Source organism: Hippoglossus hippoglossus, chromosome 8 (genome assembly GCF_009819705.1).
Source record: "Hippoglossus hippoglossus isolate fHipHip1 chromosome 8, fHipHip1.pri, whole genome shotgun sequence".
Taxonomy (NCBI): domain Eukaryota; kingdom Metazoa; phylum Chordata; class Actinopteri; order Pleuronectiformes; family Pleuronectidae; genus Hippoglossus; species Hippoglossus hippoglossus.
The window spans coordinates 1,392,791-1,412,689 of NC_047158.1; the positions used below are offsets into that span (position 1 = coordinate 1,392,791).

General features: G+C 40.6%; 1 protein-coding gene across 3 annotated transcripts; it reads left to right on the forward strand.

The window, feature by feature from the left end:
* The first annotated feature begins 1,402 nt into the window (after window positions 1-1,402).
* Window positions 1,403-16,510, forward strand: slc25a23b (solute carrier family 25 member 23b). Of its 3 annotated transcripts, XM_034593249.1 has the most exons (10): window positions 1,403-1,815; window positions 7,676-7,799; window positions 7,952-8,039; window positions 9,295-9,406; window positions 10,169-10,327; window positions 11,708-11,860; window positions 12,085-12,198; window positions 13,574-13,741; window positions 15,297-15,447; window positions 15,548-16,510. In XM_034593249.1, the coding sequence occupies exons 1-10, from the start codon at window positions 1,603-1,605 to the stop codon at window positions 15,727-15,729; spliced, it is 1,464 nt and encodes a 487-aa protein (XP_034449140.1). In that variant the 5' UTR covers window positions 1,403-1,602; the 3' UTR covers window positions 15,730-16,510. The 3 variants fall into 3 exon arrangements, with proteins under 3 accessions (XP_034449140.1, XP_034449141.1, XP_034449142.1); XM_034593250.1 differs by lacking the exons at window positions 1,403-1,815; window positions 7,676-7,799 and adding an exon at window positions 7,800-7,818; XM_034593251.1 differs by lacking the exons at window positions 1,403-1,815; window positions 7,676-7,799; window positions 7,952-8,039 and having other exon boundaries at window positions 9,303-9,406; window positions 10,197-10,327.
* Window positions 16,511-19,899: the final 3,389 nt, after the last annotated feature.

The following is a 19,899-nucleotide window of genomic DNA, read 5'->3' on the forward strand; positions in this document are numbered from 1 at the left end:
TCACAGAACCACATATATTTACAGCCATTCTTAGAGATGGGTTGAAACATGTTTTTACCACATTCAGAGGTGTTTCACTTTGGATACAAATTGTGGGACTGCACCAAGACGTTCCTTACACCTCAAATATTATGAGGGAACAATGGCCCTGATTCCTGCTTGTTATTAGAACCCTGGCTGATAAGTAAATACAAATATGGGTGAAGTCCTTGAAAGTCTTTGTGAAAACTGATCATTTCAATCTCTCTCTCTCTCTCTCTCTCTCTCTCTCTCTCTCTTTCCGTCTCCTATCCTGTGGATGCTGACCAGGCATCTCATTATCCTTTGCTGCGCGTCACAGCTCACAATCCCAATTAATAATGCTATTAATAGCAATAACCTTTCAATGGTTATTTACAGTCATCTACAGCTATATACAAGTATTCAGATCGTTGATTTGAGTGTGTTATTGTTATTTAATCATAACTGTGTGTTTTATCATTTTATCAGTTAATCATTGTCATTGCTGCAGTAACATACAGTATAGGTTAAGCTGTGTACACTCTCATGACAGTTTATAAGACACATCTAGATCAAACTAATACAGTCCTGTTGTAGAAACCAACATCTTTTCAATTCCACGTTTTGCAGGACATTTGCATCTCAAAATAGCTGATGATAATGTAATCCATTCATCCATAATCATTCAATGCTTGTCAACTTAAAAGAGCCCATGGTTGTTGTGTTACCACAAGGTTTGAAGTTGCACAATTTATTGCCATCTGCACCCTCACCACTAGATGCCAGTAAATCCTACATCATTCTGGAACTAATTATGGCCTAATAAACAGAGATTTAAACATATAAGGTGACGAATTTAACTCATGGTTTAGCATTTGAAAAATAACTAAGTAATCCTAATAAATAATAATAGACCCTGACTTAATGGCACAGTTCTGACTCATCTTTGAGACTCATATGATTCTCAGTGGATTTATCATGTTGGGACTATAAATAAATAAATGAAAATAATTCATCTCACAGTCTGACTTGTTTGTAGTCCTTTTATATCACCATCCCACCACGCGAACTAATGTGAGCGCGTGCGCGTAAAATGTCACGCGTATCAGTTGCGGCAGAAGCGCGTGCGTCACAGAGAGGAGGCGGATTCACGTGTGGATCTAAATGCGTGTCAGTCACTTTCCCTCCATGTCAGTGGATCTTCGTTTCTGACCGACTGCACCGGCACAGACACAACCGGGCGGCTGCAGTGGATAGACCGTGTTGGCGCGCACGCAGAAGTGTCAGCGCTGGTTTGACGGACTGCGGTAAAACCGCTCGGTCGGTCACGAGCTTCGGAAACTAATACATCTGAGTGAGTGAGTGGATTTGCGCGTGCCGGTGTGACAGGGTGAAACGGACACGCAGATTAATCCCACGCGAGCTCGTCTGAGCCACATCCATCCACCCACCCGGGACCAGCCCCGCTCTGCCCCCCCCCCCGGTCTGCGTCCCCCTCCCCGGTGTGAGGCAGCGGTCCGCTCTTCTCGGCGCTGACTCTGTTATGCTCGGCTGTGACACTACCGGCCGATCAGCACCGACCACCGGCTCTCTCTCTTTCACATGGGCGGAGACGAGGAGGGGTTCAGCGCCCGGAGAAACCGCGGAGGGAACGAGGGGAGCGGAGAGTGCGCAGCGTCCCTGGACCCGGACAGAGAGAGGAGATATGCGGAGCTGTTCGAGCAGCTGGACTTGAATAAAGATGGCAGAGTAGACGTCAGCGAGCTGAGGACCGGACTGGCAGCCCGTGGTTTACACCGGGGAGAGGCAGAGGAGGTGAGGGGACCAGAGGGGTTTTTTACTCCGGGACAGTGACACAGGCTGATGCTGTAGGTCAGGTGCACATGCAGGGTAAACTGAGGCAGCTGTAGCCTAGTAACATCAGCCTGTTGCAAACCGGGAGGATCAGCTCATTACACTATCCTCTGTACATATTGTATGAAGGGGGGAGGGTCTGTGTAGTGGCTTCATCCACATGTTGATCAGCCACTTGTGTCATTGAAGTATCAGCTTGTCTTCTGATTGGGGACAGAATGTCTCTTTTATTGCCATGCAGCAACAACCTGAGGTTTTATTTTGAAAAGCTCGATGTCGCAGTCTGATCGTTGGATTTAAACTTTTACATAGCATAATAAAGAAAAAGGATAGAAATCATTGAGTGTAAATCAACAGTTTGAACTGTACAAGGTTGCCTGCTGCCTGCAGGGTTCAACAACTACTTGACCACATTTAAGATGAAGTGGGGGATAAATCATTAACAGTTCTTGTTATCAGATGCCAAGCAACAACTTGTAAGAACACAAGTTTAACCATCTGAACACCAAAGCATATTGTGAACTCCACTTCCCATATGAAGAACATAGGTTTTAAGGTAATGGCTGGCAGTGATCACAATCTGCCATCAAATATATCCTCATATAGAGACTACATAAACAATCACTGTCATTTATATCATAACATAAAGGGATAGTTCACGGAAAAATGTGAGTCCACATACACTTTTGGAGTCTCAGGGGTAAACAGTGTTGCAGCCAAATCCAAAATAATATTACAACTATAACAATAAATATTACTTGGGGTGTTAGAAACGCAGCAGACCAAGGTCTAGGCTCTACCATGAACATGACATGTTACGATGGTAACAAAAAAGGAAAATTAGGCCTTTATAACAATGAAGGTAATCCTCGTAAAGTCATCCTAAATTTGCCTTGGATTAATTCTTCCTGTTTTATTTTTTGTTTCGTGCTGCGCTGTTACTGTAGATTTGACGCCTTGCACTCGTCTCACACCTACTGTGCACTGTGTAAGGAATGTGAATTGTTATTTTAATACAACAAAATCATCTAAATTAAGCCTTTCTGTAATGTGAACAATTCACATTCCTGTTCCCTTCCACCTTACTTTGCTTCTTACAATAAGAAACAATGAGTAGTTTCGAGGAAGAAAGAAAGAATGTTGGCGGCTGTGGCTGAGGGGTAGAGCGGTCGTCTACCAGAATGTCGGCAGTTCCATCCTCAATCTTCCCCATCTGCATGCCGAAGTGTCCTTGGGCAAGATGCGGAACCCCGATTCACCCCTCATAGAAAAAGAAAGTGTTGTATGAATGTGTGAACGGCAAACTGTACTGTAAAGCACTTTGAGTGGTCATCAAGACCAGAAAAGCGCTACATAAATACAAACCATAACCGTTACCAATTACAATTGAAGTAAGATTTGAATTCTAACCTGTGTATGAAATCAAATCACTCAGACAGGATTCTGGAGAATTAGAGTTGGCATTGCAATGTCTGATTTCTCTTCATAAATAATGATCCTTCGATAAAGTCAAACAAAATAGTTCCATTCCAGTCTTTTAATTCTTGCATTGAGATTTCATACCAAAATTCATTTCATCATTATCCATGGGGCTTCGAGTTCTCAGCCTCACGACCATGTGTATGGAAGGCACACTTGGAAAGGAGAAGACTAATGGATGAAAATAAAGTCACAAAGTTTAAATTTGAAAAAACTTGAGTGATTATGTCATAGTTTAGACTTCCCATACCTCATAATATCACTTACTTATCAAAATGATGTTGAATACTTAGTGTCTTACACTTGATTTTGATTTTAAAAGATATATAAATAATGATTACATAATATCGAAAATATGACTATCTTCAAATAAACAAAAGTGCAGTCACTTTCCACTGCCTCAAATTGCAAAGTGCTCGACCACACCTCACTATTAGACCAACACAGCCACAGGCGTACAGGTTCTTGGAGTGCATTTGCCATTGAAACAACTGCGTCATTCTGAAACTGGCACAGATGGTTGCGTTGTGCTTGGCGCCATTTTGCACCGGGTGTAAGATAGAAGGTTAGAAAAGTCCAGTGACTGACTGTGTGGTCACAGTAAGCAATGACAATGAGGAAGAGTGTGCATGAACAATCCCGGGCATCCTTCATTTTATTTTAAACTATTATTACTACTATATATTTAGTCTTTGTCTGTATGCAGACACATTTAACATTGTTCATGTAGTTTATATATGATCATATTAACTGTGGCAATGATTCTTCAAATTAGCATATAGTGCAGCATTATCATTACACAATATCGTATTTAAAATGCTGAGAATCCTTCATTATTACTTATGACGCCACAGTGATGTAAGGAATTTTAAGGGCTTTTAATTCTAGTGTGAAAAAACCAAACAGTGCCGTCAAGTCTCAGACTTTGGGGCGACTGCCATTCCAAGTCATTAATCTCTGTGAGACTAATTTCTGTGGCCTGGTTTTAAGACCATATAAAGACAACCTGTTCCAGTTTGCAGAGGAATCGAACCCTCTGTGGATGAATATTTTAACAGTCTGTAACAATCTGCTCCCCTGCTGACCTTAGCTGTCAACTGATTTGTCAGTCTAGCTCTCCCATCACTTCACTGGATCTCTGACTGGATGTATGTGACTGACTGACTGGTGAGGCTACACCATTTTTCAGCTTTATGCATAAAAATACAGCCAGCTGAGTGATGTTGTTTCTCCGTTGGCTGTTACTCTTTCAAAATGAACTGGCACAAGTTACAACATCAAGCCTCGTGTACAGAAATGTTCTCATTCAGTTGACTGCAGAGAAGCCGATGTAGATGTGATCTAGTCGACTCTAGTCTACTCTGACCGATCAGTAAATCAGTGGCTGAAATCCCAGAACAGCTGATGTCTTTAACTTATGTGTGTGGTTGGAAATGACAGTGAAGTGGCAGCTGGTTAACATGTCATCTTAATGGCTCATGTTTTAGTCACCGTTTCATACTTGATCCATTATCTGACACAGAAACAGCAAAACATGAAAATGAGAATCTGTATTAGAATACTGTATAGGTGAGCACAGAACGGAGGACAGAAGCAAACAGATAAGGGATGAAATTAGCTGACGACAGTGTTGTGCATGAACGAGTTCAAAAGAACGCGTTCATTGAACACGTTCATTTTTATGAGAACGATGAACTGAACGCAACTTAATGACAAATAATGAATTTGAACGGTGAACACGTTCATATTATCTGAGGTCTAGCTGAAACGTTACGGAATGTTTTCCTTCTCCTGAGGAGAGACGCTGTCTAAATCGAATGCTTGCACCATGTCGTTGCTCAGTGCCCGTACAATGTCCGCGATGTAGCCTAACCGAAACCAACTAACTCGACTTCGCACTACGTTACCCATGATTCATCGCACACACATGTAGTCCAAACAAGCAACGTATTCCAAGACAACAGCTCTCGGCCTCATATAAAAATGGCAAGTGAAAGCAGAGACGCAGACTCAGCGACTACATCCGATGCACCTTATTATTATTTGCGGGATTTTTACACACTGTCTGATAAAGATTCCGACAGTAAAAATCTCACCTTTCTGTGCAAATTGTGTCGTCCTGCGCTGAAAAAGCAAGTCCCGACGTCAGCCTCATCCGCATCTAATTTAAAACGGCATGTGGAGCTGAAGCATCCAGCTAGCCTAAAAAGTTATCTCCAAGTAATTGAAAGTCAAAAAAAGACCAAGACCCCCTGCCAACAGCCCCAAATGACCCAAACCACATTGTCTGCAGCCTTCAAGGGTATGATTTCCCAGCAACAGGTAGACAAACTTGTGCAGGGTATGAATAAATAATTAAAAAAAACATTTCTTTTAGGAATTGATACATATGAAGTACAGTTTAAGGCAAGGGGTAGTGATGGATAAAGGTTTCTTTAAAAAACAAGTTAAGTCTTTCATTCTCACTTTCCACCTTAAAACTATGAAATGAACTGAACTATGAACTAGTTCAGAATTTAAATGGTGAACTATGAACGTGAACTATTCATGTTTACTTGTATGAACTGAACTTTGAACTAGTTCATGAGAGGTGTGAACTTGCACAACACTGGCTGACGATAGGTAGAATGCATATGTGATGTAATTATGTCATGGATATGCGAATTCTGTCATCTACCAACAAAGCAGGTTTTCAAGCAGGATGTAGCAACGTAGTAGTAGTAGTTGTTTCTATAGGTTTTGGTAGTCGTCATGACTTTCTATGTTGAGCTGCTAGCTACTATAGGCTACTTCACTATGCCAGTCAATAGAATGTAGATTGTTCTAAAAAGAAATGTCCTTGTTTGTTATTGTTGTTATTGTCCCATGATCTGTACTGTTTGCTATAGGTGTTGCTCTGTTGTTTCATGGGACATGACTTGTATGGGTATAATAGGTCAATAAATAGCACTCTAACTTATTCTTCTAAAATTACGACTTTATTCTCGCAAGATTACTATTTAATTATCGTATTAATACAACTTTATTCTTGTAAAATTATGAATTATTCTCGTAATATTAGCCTATACGACTTTTCTGATAATATTATGACTTTGTTCTCGTAAGATTACTACTTTATAATTTCCACTGTTTTTTGTGCTATATGGCCAATTCTTCCTCTATATTTCACTGCAAGTTTTGATGACAGGTTTTCAGTATCCTGGTAACAAAGACAGAGATTTAGAGCAGAAGATGAATGAAATATTCATTTTGTACTATCGTGTCCATATTTTAATATGAAATAATACTTGTAATTCCTCTTTTTGTAAGTATTGCCTTTGCTGGATAGGTTACAGCAGAGCTGCAGACCCTATGTTTGTGGAGGTCACAGACAGTCACAGATCAGCACCCCTTATTAGGGGGTGCTTTGCCTGCTTGGTTCTCACTGCTTGCTTTTCATCAGACTCATCCTCTTCTCACAAGAAAATGTTTGTGGCAGAGGCACCTGCACACACCGCAATCCACAATCATAACCACAGTTTATGTTTCTTTAGTTTTGTGTCCTTCATTTTGCATGATGAAAAGTCCATCAAACAGAAACTTTGAATGTGATTACTGCAGGCTAGTGCAGGCTCCATTACCAGGAAAATAGACTGTAACATTCATCTCAGCTAATCCGATTACAGTACAACTCCTGAGAGTACAGGTTTGAAAGTACCCCAAACCCAATGAGATTGGATCACTCAGACCACATTTGGCCACATTCCTTTATCAGTGGCACTGTTCAGACCTTAACATCCGTCCTGAGAGATGTGATCCTAATTGGACAGTTCTAAGTTCTTCTGTTCACACCTGACATTAGTATGCATCTTGAAACTGTCTCTTGTGACCACTTGTCATCTGATCTCAAATCCTTGATTTATATGCAAATACACATGGATGCCATATCTGTCCACATAAACCAAATTATGTTGTTTTTACCCAGTCTAGGTTTAAACTCAGTTTTGTGTATTTTTTGCGTAATCCTGCTAACAAACAAAACTAACAAACAGCAATGAAAATACAAGAAGTAATTGAATGTTTTATTTCTAGTTAGAATAGAAGTACACAAATGTGTTTTCCACCTCTCTTTGCCCAATAACAAGTCTTGTGTCCTCTTACTTTCTGTGTCCCGATCAAGAGAGGAGAGATTATGTTCGCAGCCAGGTAGGACGTGCTTTACGTCTTTACTCTCACAGGGAGCACAGTGGCTTGTCCTCACGCTCTACTCCCCCACCACCACCACCACCACCGCCACCCCCAGCTCCCTTTACCCCGGTGTAATCCCTGCTGAGCGACTGACGGTCTGTCTCTGTGATCCCAGATCGTCCTCGAGAGCGACATCAACCATGATGGTCTGCTGGACTTCCAGGAGTTCTCTCAGTACCTGCGGGCTCACGAGAAAAGGCTGCAGCTCATGTTTCACAGCCTTGACCGCAACAATGATGGTGTGGGCACGCTAAACACGCACAAAGAGACACATATTTTACTTCTCCACCAATTCATCCTCACGTTTTTTTCAGTAATACATGTGAAATACACTGATTATCTTCTTTAAATATCTGAACTTTAAATCTTTCTGTTTTGCTCTGCCCGGTAGGTCGGATTGACGTGGGGGAGATCCAGCACTCTCTGCACAAACTTGGAGTTGAGGTCACCACACAGCAGGCCTCCAGAATACTGCAGAGGTGCATTGTTTGTGTGTGAGAAGAGGAAACAGTACAATATCAGACAGAAAATAATCCTAAAAATAAATTACTGCAGGTGCCCTACTCCTGAAGCCAGGAGCATCCCTTTAATCCTACTTTTATAATACTGGTTTTGTTTAATTTATTGAGATTTGCCCACTATGTGGCTGAAAGATGACTGTCCATGTATTTTATATCCGTGATGTTGACAGAACATTTAACTCACCACCACTGCTTCCTACCGCTCCCAGATCTTAAAGTTGTCCGTTTGATTTAATATTAGAGTTTTGTTCAGAAAAGGTTGAAGTTCCAAACATAATGTCACTGTCTAAGTTAAGGTGTTGTTGTCTCTGAATAGTTTTTGGCAAGAGAAAGAAGAACAATGCATTTATTCATGAATAGTCATAGTATACTTCAGTTAACACTTACATACTGTTCGGGTCAAATTTGATCAACTTTGACATTTGACAGCAGTAAAAATACCCTAAATGTCGTTGTTTTAGCCAGAAATTTGAAGATTTTTTCTAAAGTGACCCAAAATACCCCCAAAATTTAAATATTTTAAAATGTTATACTTTAATTGCTGTTTTAGGGAATCTTGAAACTGTGAAACTGCACATGACATGTCTGTGTGTATTTTTTATGGAACAGTGGTGACAGAGACCTTGACACTGTCAGGAGAGCTGTCTGTGCTCCCACCACATTTGCCCAGGTTCCTGCAGAGACAGGCACCTGCTGGTCTTTGAAGGGTCATGGGGAAATCTTGAAAGAGTAAAACAGCATAGGAATGATCATATATGGTGCACATAAGGAACAGAAGCACAAGAATGCCGAAGTGTCCTTGGGCAAGATACTGAACCCAAAATTGCCCCTTCTCATAGAGAAAAGTGCTGCACATAGATTCACTGTGTAAATGGGTGAATGTAAAACTGTACTCAAGACTAGGAAAGCATATATAATTACGTTATGTTTTCACATCTTAGGTAAAACATGATATTGTATGATAGTATATATTTTTCTCCAAAAATGATCGGTGCATTAATTAAGGATTAATCATCGATTTATTAATGTTAGATAGGCTATTTATACATTCTAAATAGATCTGTAGTTCAAAATTCGCTATAGACAGTGTAATTCTGAGGGAATTCTTGGCCTGGGTCATCATTTGAGTCACTGAAACGTTCATGGTACCATGTAATGAAGCAAAAGTGGGGAGTAATCTGCTGATAGCCCTGTCCTGTATGCTCTCCCCCAGTATGGACAGGGATGGGACTACGACCATCGACTGGAATGAATGGCGAGATCACTTCCTGTTTAACCCCTTCCACAACATGGAGGAGATTGTCCACCACTGGAAGCACTCCCATGTGAGTAACTGGGCTCCATTGATAGTAATGTAATGACAGTGATGACATCCTGACAGTATGTATACTTTTTATACGTCTGAGAACATAAGCAGGACGTAGCACTATTTATCAAAGTGTAACAAAAAAACCAAGCAGGTGATTGGGCACAAAAGTGGTTCAACAACACTGCTGTGTTTATCAATAATTATAAAGACAGATAAAGATTAAATAGTCTGAGGTAGTTTGATATAGTAAAATGAGTTCTTTTATGTTTTTTTACTATCTTTATTCAAGAGCATGGACTTTTAGATTGATAGCAGGACTAGATTGAATGTTCAGATTTTGTAATGCTTTCACTCAAAACCCTGCACTTGTACTCAAACAGCTCCTGGTTGTGTTTAGATTTGGTAATGGAATTTGGAAAGACTTGTTTCAAAAACAACTCCAAGCACAGAAGAAAAAATCCTTGAGCGGAGGAGAAATGAGCAGCAGACGTTTCACGAGAGAAGAGCTCAAACTGGAGCGCAGGAAATCTGTCCAAGCAACAAAATATCTGAGTGCAAGTGCACAATTTGAGCACAAGCAGAGCAAATCTAAGCAAAAACAGTGTATATTTGAGTGCAAGTGCAGGGTTTTGAGTGAAAGCATTACAAAATCAGATCATGGAATCAATCAAATCTCAAACTGAAAGGCTGAATAAAGATAGGCAATACCCATATTCTATATACTTAAGGGTCTACTAACAAATAAAGATTGGGCATTTGATTTCTAATGTTGCAATAGATGTTTGACATTGGGGAACATCTGACAGTGCCCGATGAGTTCTCAGCGCGGGAGCGGCGGTCAGGTCTAGTGTGGAGGCAGCTGGTGGCTGGAGCCATGGCAGGGGCAGTGTCCCGGACAGGAACCGCTCCTCTGGATCGCCTCAAAGTCTTCCTGCAGGTCAGTCATCTCACATCCACCAACCAGATACAAAGACTCAACGCTCAGGGATAGACAGGCTTGTTAAGTATTGAGTAATGTAATGGAAACCATACTTTATATTTTACAGTATGTGTGGTTGTGTCTCAAGCTGCTTATTATTTTTGCAAAGAAGCATGTTGCATGTTCCCCACTTTACCCTAATCTTTGTATTTAAATTGTAAAATAATATATTGGTTTTGTAAAAAAACTGAGTGAAAACTCTGTGTATAATGAAAGTGATACTACACATTTGTGTGTGCATGTAGCAAAATGTTTTTCAAGGCTGAAGCCCACTGTGTTTTTCACTTCGCTTAGAGAAATGAAATAAAGCACATGGTGGGTAGTTTGGGTGGGTGGTTTAAGCGTTCTTAGCAAAAACACAGAGAAAGGTTTGCTCTGCCCATGTTAAAAATGATCACAAACCATTTAGATACTGTAACAGAGGAATAACACTGATCAGCACCTGCAAACCTCCTACTCATTTATTAAAGTCGAATAAGAAACTCTGTGATTACTGATAAAAGGTTGAAACCTAATAACCAATGTCTCTCTACACAGCAGTAGTTCAGTGTTGAAGCAGCTATAATTGATATTTCAATATCAATAATCGGGCAGAAGACTATATGTGAAACGGGTACTCTGCAGTACTGCAGTTTTATAACATCGTTTAGCTCACTGTTGTTTTCCAACGTGCAATTGTAAAGAAAACTGATAAGTGCTACAGTACAAAGGTGATTTCAGTGAAAGAGCGCTGATAAACTTAATATCCACTACCTGCTCCCTAGCACACTTAGAGACCTAGCTAGAGAACAGCTGGTGAGCACAGAGGAGTACTTAACGGCTACAGAGTCAGATATGTCCCTTAGCCGTTTGTGGTGGAGTAGTAGTATTCAATCCTGAACTATATCGCTCTCTGAGTGCCAGAGCGTAAGATCACCCCAATAAAATACTTATTTTGATTCACAATATCCGGTTCATTATCGATATTAGCACTTTTCTTATGCTTCATTTTTTTAGATTACTACATTATTTCTTGAGAAATTTACCAATTTCCTTAGGCCATAGCCCACCCTTCCACCAAGTTTCAAAAAATGTGTTAATTAGTTTTTGCATAATCCTGCTAAACAGCAGCCTAAGGATTTCTGTTTCTTGAATTACATTTTCGGGAGCTTCCAAGCTTCTGGTACAACATCTCCTTTTCCTTCCTGTTCAGTTTTTTCTCTCGTACCTGTTGGAAATACCTACTATCCACCTTCTTTGCCTTATCACAAAGGCCATTCTGCCTACAGGGACATTTTAAATATTTGTAACTTGCAGGTCGTAATGACATGACTGATATGCACTTGTTGGTGTGTCCAGGTACACGGCTCTGCGTCTCGAGGGATTAATCTGTGGTCTGGACTGAGGGGAATGGTCAAAGAGGGAGGCGTCGTGTCACTCTGGAGGGGAAATGGTATCAATGTCCTCAAGATTGCCCCTGAATCTGCCATTAAGTTTATGGCGTATGAGCAGGTCAGCACATTCATATCAATCACTAAAGTGGGAATCTGACAGCTAGCATTGACAGTTTGCTTTAGTCATTGTAGAAATAAAAAAAGGAAATCATGTCAGGATGATAAAATGATGTGGATGCCTTTGCACTAACTTCATCTCATGCTGCAAATTCCAATATTACCACCTCTTGACTGTGCATTATGTCATCTCCTCCTCCTTTCCTTCCTCTTCTCTTACTCCAGATCAAGTGGGTGATCCGGGGCAGTAAAGAGGGGGGCAGTTTGAGGGTACAGGAGAGGTTCATTGCTGGCTCTCTGGCAGGAGCTACTGCCCAGACCATCATCTACCCAATGGAGGTCAGTTTAAAAATTGGGTAGATTTCTCAGTCTTTCCCCCTTCAGGATTAGTTTCTTTAATTTTTCCCTTTTTCTATTTCTTTTCTCTGTATGTTATGTATATTCCCAATCTTTAATTGTAGGGTTCCTCTCAACTAAGATATGATGTTGTCATTGAATTACATGTTTAAAAGATTAGGACCCCAGTTTTGATATGAATAAACTCCCCAAAGTTGTATTGTGTCAGTGACACATTTTAGCATGAATGCAGAGTTTTTATTAAGACTGGATCCCATGAGTATTAATAAAGTAAGTAAAGTTTATTCAATGGAGCAAGTGCTTCACAAGAGTACAGTTGTTAAAGTTAAAGAATAAAAGAAACAGACAAAGCATTTGCACACGTTAAAAAAAAGAGGAAAGTTTGGCAAATTTTGAATAAATTACTTTTTAACTTATTTTGGATGGATCCACAGAGACTGCAGATCTTATGTCAATATGAAGGGTATAGAATGAGTGAGATGTGGGTCGTCTTGCTGGATCCAGTCAGTAGCCTTTCAGCAGTCATCTTGTCCATTTGTAGGCGGTCCAGAGACGATTAGGTAAGGCAGGTATGACAATTACTGTAGTCAAGTCTGGGAGATATAAGAGCATGAATTATCATCTCCAGTTCAGATTTGGAGACGATAGGCTTCAGTTAGGAAGTTAAGGAGATGTATAGGGTTAGAGCCGTATGAATACCAGGCAGGACCAGAGATCCAGCCACGAGTGATTTCTTTTTCTTTCTGTAAATGAAAACTAGAAGTGGGTAAAGATTAGTGAATATCAGTGACAATGAGTGGAGGATGCAAGCGGAACCACATTTAGGATACGATGTATGTGAACTGAATGAACAATATGAAAATATGAATTGGAACTGACAGTTGAAGTAAAATAGGCATTCTGGTAGATGAAAGTTACTGCTTGGCCATGTCAATCAACTCTCCCCTCGTCATGTGATAAGCCTGCACTACTTTGATACATGAAAATGAACCAAATGGGTTTCATCTCTATGAAAAATGGAATAGGCTGAATTTCAGATTCAGACCTCTTTTGGCTGAAAGGCTTCTTTGGCTATTTGGAGGAGATTTTCTGGGATGTGGATAAATAAACACTGTTTCTGCATGGATTACGATATGTGCCACTGGCAAGTGTTGGATAGAATGCCAGATCAGCGGAAGATTCATCAGAATCCAACAGTCTGAAGGTGGGCGAGTCAAAAAATCAGGCAGAAAAACTGTATAATTTCTTACATTATTTGCAAAGTTGTGAGCAATGTAGCCTGCAACAAAAACAGGCTCACTTAATAATTGCATTATTTCTTCTTCTTCCTCCTCTCCTGTCCCCCTCTGCTGGGTAGGTGCTGAAGACTCGTCTTACATTAAGGAAGACGGGACAATACTCAGGTTTAGCTGATTGTGCCCGACAGATCCTGAAGAAAGAGGGGGTCCGAGCTTTCTACAGGGGCTACCTGCCAAACACCCTGGGCATCATCCCCTATGCTGGCATTGACTTGGCTGTATATGAGGTATGTGTCTGAACCTGTAATGCGTGTGTAAGGGAACAGGCCTCTAACTGGTGTTGGAACTAAAATGTACAGTAATAAAAAGGTTGTAATCTAGGCCAAAGACTTTAAGAGGTTTGTTAAATTCTCAGCAGTTGTGTGAGATAAAAGAGTGACAGTTAAAACTTTACAAAAAGAGTTTATTTGACATACTGTGCCACTCTCTGATATCATTTGATGAGAGAATAGACACACTGAATACAGCAATGCTTTAGATTTGGATATTGACATTTCTAACCATTACATTTCTTAATTAAAGCAACATAACAATAATATTATATCCAATGACATTTGATAAGTCTATTGTGAGAGAGCCTTGTTGTGTTGTAGTGGTGATCCCAGAGCAAATGATCATCAACTACACAGTTCCCCTCAGCTCTACTGAGCTTTGTAGTCATTTGTCCTGACAGTTACTTGGTTATGGCCTTAAATTCAAATTCCCGGTCTCAATTGGCCGTGATTAATTACAAAGTCTCGTTTAGATCTGCTCCCATTCACTCTGATTCTCTGTCCTCTGCTCCTGGGGTAGAGCTGCATATGCACACACACGCACACACACACACACACACACACACACACACACACACACACACACACACACACACACACACACACACACACACACACCCATGCAGCGGTCAAGAGGTGAAGTGGCGTTGGAGTTGAGGGGGTCAATTATCAAAGCCCCTGTTCAACACACATGTAGAACAGCATTATTAAGAAGCTCAAATTAAAGCTGTCTGTCTGTATAGTCTGAGTGATTATGTTAGTTTAGAGTGAATCTGGTAAACTCCCCCACCCCACCAGTGCTACCCACAGTGAATCACAGCAGCTGCAGAGAGAGGAGAGGACAGAGGACAGGAGGAACGGCTGAGTCGGACTCTTGCTTCATGTCGCTCCCCTGCGAACAGTATTTAATTGTCTTGTCTTGTTAGATTCTCCAAATCATGTTTTACACAGTAAATATGATGGAATGGAACTTCCTGCAGTAACATATATATCATCATAGTTTTTCTGCACATCATACATTTTATTGATGGTTTAAATTTCTGTTTCCTAATTCACTACAAGTTAACAACCAGTTAGAAGAACTCAGTAAAACATAAATATAAAATGATTTAGTAAATGAAGGAATACAAGGTTTAGATAACGAATTACATTCTTTGCTTACTACACTCACACATATGCATTGGAGGCTTTAACGGAAATGCTTCTCATTAACTTTGAACGTGGTGACATCATGTGTTGCCAAACTGCATTGTGATTCCATTGCTTGTCTTTGCTAGTGTTGTGTGTGGTAAAAGTGTATGGGACATTACTGGGAAAAGGAAACCAGGGTTCTATTTTATAATCCAGTCCCTCCAGTGTTACCGATAAAGAATCTTTGGTGAGTCCACTGAGGTAACACTCTTGAAACGAGTGATTTGCGGCACTGACTGATGTGTGGCACGGATGACCTCTTATGACTTCACCACTCTTCTCCTTTATTTTTCCACACTCTCCCTGCTCATGCTGTAAGACTTTGAAGAACGCCTGGCTCCAGAGGTACTGTGTAAATTCAGCAGATCCAGGAGTTTTGGTCCTGCTGGGCTGTGGCACCATCTCCAGCACTTGTGGTCAGCTGGCATCCTATCCTCTCGCTCTCATCCGCACACGCATGCAGGCGCAAGGTAGCCTATTCTGACTTATTACAAACATGCTGAGCATGAACAGCAATGGATTGGTTCCTTCTGAGAACCATTGTAACCTCTGTTGCTTCTCTTCTTGCAGCCACTGATGAGGGTAAACCCAAGCTGACGATGGCGGGCCAGTTCAAGTACATCATATCTCATGAAGGTGTACAGGGCCTGTATCGCGGCATCACCCCCAACTTCCTCAAAGTCATTCCTGCAGTCAGCATCTCCTACGTTGTGTATGAGCACATGAAGAAAGTCCTCGGTGTGGGTAACTAGACTGAAACAAGAAAAAAAGGACAGAAATGGCAAAGACTCGTTACACAAGTGAGAAGCAGAGCAGAGGTGATGGTGCAGCTTCTCAGACTGAAGATGAACTGGAGGAAATGGCTGGACGTCTAGGAATAGGAGAGGAGAAAGGAGGCATTTTTCAGATTGGGATGGTTCTGCTAGAGTGTACACTGCACTTTCTGTTAACACATTCAGGTTCCAGCTTGTGTAACTTGCTGGCCATCTGCCTGTAGATCATATTTCTTTGTGTCATTTGGAAATATGACTGAAATTAATGTTTGTCCTCTCTAACACTATTTTACCACATGCATACATACAATGCATTAACTTCAAGTATATTTTAAATTACACCCTGGTCCAGTGCACACATCTTAACAATAGAGGAATTTTAACAGACTGCGGTCTAATAAAATGCTGGATGTGACTATCTTAGATTTTTTAGTAATGCGTTATTTGTTATTTCAGATTTTGTTTGCTGCCTCCGTTCATATCCAGCTGAGGTTGTTGGGCACAGGGAGAAGAGATGCCGCTGTCATGAAAACAGCTGGTTGAGCTGATGATGGCTGAAGCTTTTTGTTAAGATAATTTAGTAATATGAACAACTTTGGCACCACAATGTGGGTCAGTGAACATTGTTTTTCATCCAGTTTGGGATAATGAAGAAGGTCTCCTACAACCAAAACCAAACATTGAGCAGTGAATGACTAAGTCTCTTATTTTCTTAGTCTTACAGTCTTTCTTAGTCCTGCGAAAAATGCACTGTGGTAAGATACTATGCTTCCTAAACAAGACCTCAGGTACTTTGCACATTACAATCTCCTGCATATCTGAGATGTTCCCTGTAGTTAACCATAGTGTGGTTTTCAAATGAGAATGCATGAAACCTATTCTTTTATGTAGACCCTGTGGGAACACAGTATTACCAAACGGCCAGAACATTTCAATGCATGAAAGTGCTTGGAGACAGTTGTAGAAAGACATGAAATCTGATGTGGGTGCCTGATGGAATCCCTGTATCTAACCTGCAGACTTTTCTAGACAAACCTTTACTATGCAGAAGAGAGTTTACAGTGTATGTTTGATCTGACGGTGCTGCTCCTGTCTTCCTGTGTACAACCCCCAACAACCAGGGGTGATCAAACCTTGATCAAACACAGGACTGTGTTGTGGCATCATTAGTCTGGGAGGAGTTTAGGTATTTAAACAGCAAAAGACTTGTGTCTGGTATCAGGGACTTAATCATGTGACTGTAAAATGATACAAATGTTTGTGGCTGAAGAGGCATTCCTTGTATCTATTGTTGTGCATATGATACCTTAAGCGTGACACCATTAAATGGTGTGCCTTTGGGCATTCAATAAATTTGAATATTAATATTGAAAATATTAATATTAAATAATAACTTGAATTGATTAAAGTTACCTCGGGGCACCACCCTTCAAAGGAAGGGAAAAGATAGCCAATTTATTGATTAAGTCTCATGAAAGTACTAATTACAAATGTGGAACTCTGATTAATAATTAAATTTATAACTATAACCGTGTTGCTGTCCTAATACTTAAACACATGAGGTAAAAATAAGCAGCCTCTAGTTTCATGGTTGTGTGGTACAGAGGTGTATGCACAGCCAGCAGTCAAGAGAGAACGGTTGTGTCAACAACAGTTACCAACTCCTCACAGTTTAACTGGGACGTATCTGGATAATGTGAGATCTATATGACACAACATCATCTCTCTCAGTGCGTCATTCAGCCTCGTCAGAGTTTGAATAAAACAATCGCAACTTAAAGTCCACTAAATAGCTTTTTCTGCAGCGTTCAATTGTATCAAGCAGTCATAATCAGCAGATGTAGTTTGCTCAGTTGTCATGGAGATGGCACTGCTGAGATGCAGCACAATCCTATGCACTTATAGGACTTTTCATCCGTGTCTGCTCAAAGGTCAGGTCTGAAAGTTCTTGAGAATGGAAATGGTCGTTTAAATGAAACAATTCCATCTTAAAGTCCACTTCCATGCATTTTGATATTTCAACCAGAGAAGAATGCTTTTCTACTGACAAAAAGGAGCTGGCACATCCTGCTCTGTTACTGGCTAGATCCAATTGTTTACCACCACCAAATCAGAGGCCACGAATGCTCTGTGTCGTTCATGTGTATGTGCAGGCAGATTCTAAACCATATGGTTTTCAGTATATTTTATAAACATATTAAGCTATTTTCTATACCTTGTTCTCTGCACTGAAGCTTCAGCCAAAAACCTCAACCTTAACTGCAAGTGTCGAAATGTGAGGCTTGGCCTCAACTGCAATTTTATGAGAAAGAGGTAAAGAGGTGACTGGGTGTGTAACTGTGCATGGTTTCTAAAATTATATTTTGGTCTAACTTGAATATGAACTGCATTAAAAGTAGTTGGTTGGTGCAGTTCTGAAGCAATTGCATGTAAAGGGGGTGGTGATACACTCCTGTAGACTTTGAATGTCATTATTTGCATTGCAGGCAAATAGTTCTATCATCTGTATTATTATGCTTGAATGCCTAATTCCTTTCGGAACAGTTTTTTTTTAAATGTTTTTTCCTGCAAGTAAATTTGAAATGATGAATGCTTGTTGCCACCGGGGCCTTGCAAGCATTACATATAGTATTTTAAAAGCATGAGTGCATGTTTCTAAGCCTTTTGTGAAAGTCTAGCTGGCTGACATTGCCTTTCGTCTATGGGATATTTTAACCCTCAAAAAGAAAAAAAACAGAGCAGCAACAAGAGCTTTCTAGTTTTGATAAACAGTCTGTGTCAGTTGAATGTGTATGTGCACTTTACATGGCTCGATGATGGAATTAAATATGTGACACTGGACAAAGAAGAGGGCTCTGACTGTTCAATAACAAATGATGTGTTAACACCACGAGCTGCTTCTGTTTGTGCAACTGCGTCTTTATCGTTAAAGCTGCACCTATTCATTTTTGGCCACTTGGGGGCAGTGGAAGATGCTGAAAATACAACACACAGACACATTGGGCCTGATCTACTGAGATCCCAAATAAAGAGTGCTTAATTGCGTGTGCATTATAACAGATTGCACGTTGGGATTGTGGGCGTTTTGCGGGTGATCTTCTAAAAATAATTGCGCTAATGATAACAGGTGCAAACGCGGTAGAGGCAGTTGTATTTAAATGAGTGTTTTGCGTGTGTTACTGGTTTCCGCCATGGAGCATTACAGAGAGCAGTGTGATCACAAGCGCAAAGCGAAATTTAATGCCATAGAATTGGAGGTGTTAGTGGAAGAGGCAAACAAACTTCTGTCAATCCAAACATGCTAACACGAGCAGAAGAAACCTGTTCTCTCCGTCTTCCATGCCATCTCCTCCTCACCACAATAACTGCAGCCATCTGTGCCGATGGGCAGCTGCTTTTCAAATGTACTAAATTTAAACGCAGTCACAACCACCGCAATTATTTTCAGGCTTTGTAAATCACATTGCGTGTGCTAAATTAAAGTATTTGCATCTATTACTCCCAATATTTTGGGGGTGGAAACGCTGGAAATGCTGATAATGCATATTCATTAAGGCAAAAATACAAAATGGACAGTGTATGTTATTCTGCACGCAATCCTCTGTGTGCACCGTTAGTAGATCAGCTTGCATGTTTTTTTGCGGGTGAAATCAAGTTTGCAGACTTTTTTACAGGCGTAAACCTTTAGTAGATCAGGCCCATTATCATCTTATAAAGTTATGTCGAACATGTCAGCAAACATCCGTCTATTTACACATCCAGCAGTCTTAGGGACATATTAGCAATGAATGGAAGTTTAGTTTCTGTCCACCTGCCAGTCCAATTCAAATAGTAGCTGGGGTGGAGTTGTGTATTGTGTTTAGTCATTCACCTGAATCTTCTGGAGGTTTTTTTGCAAGCGAAGAATCTCCCCCCGTGTGAAAGGCAAACTCTGGAGAAAGTCTGGACCCAATTCGCAAGAGTTCCATCTAGGTCATGTCTGAAAACGGCTTAAGATAAGGGGAAAGAAATATAACTCACACTTGAAAAAAAAAAGTGAAACATAAGATTCCACTCTAGTTCCCATCATGGTAACGTTCTCATAGTCCGTAAACACTCCCCCATGTTCACCAGCTGGTGTTGACTACTGTCACCTGTGCTGACCAGGTA

Bases quoted from the DNA above. Each gene is read 5' to 3' on its own strand.
- slc25a23b (XM_034593249.1), top strand. From the start codon at position 1,603: ATGGGCGGAGACGAGGAGGGGTTCAGCGCCCGGAGAAACCGCGGAGGG. The intron at 10,328-11,707 runs GTCAGTCATCTC...TGGTGTGTCCAG, and splicing joins GCCTCAAAGTCTTCCTGCAG to GTACACGGCTCTGCGTCTCG. The intron at 15,448-15,547 runs GTAGCCTATTCT...CTCTTCTTGCAG, and splicing joins CACACGCATGCAGGCGCAAG to CCACTGATGAGGGTAAACCC.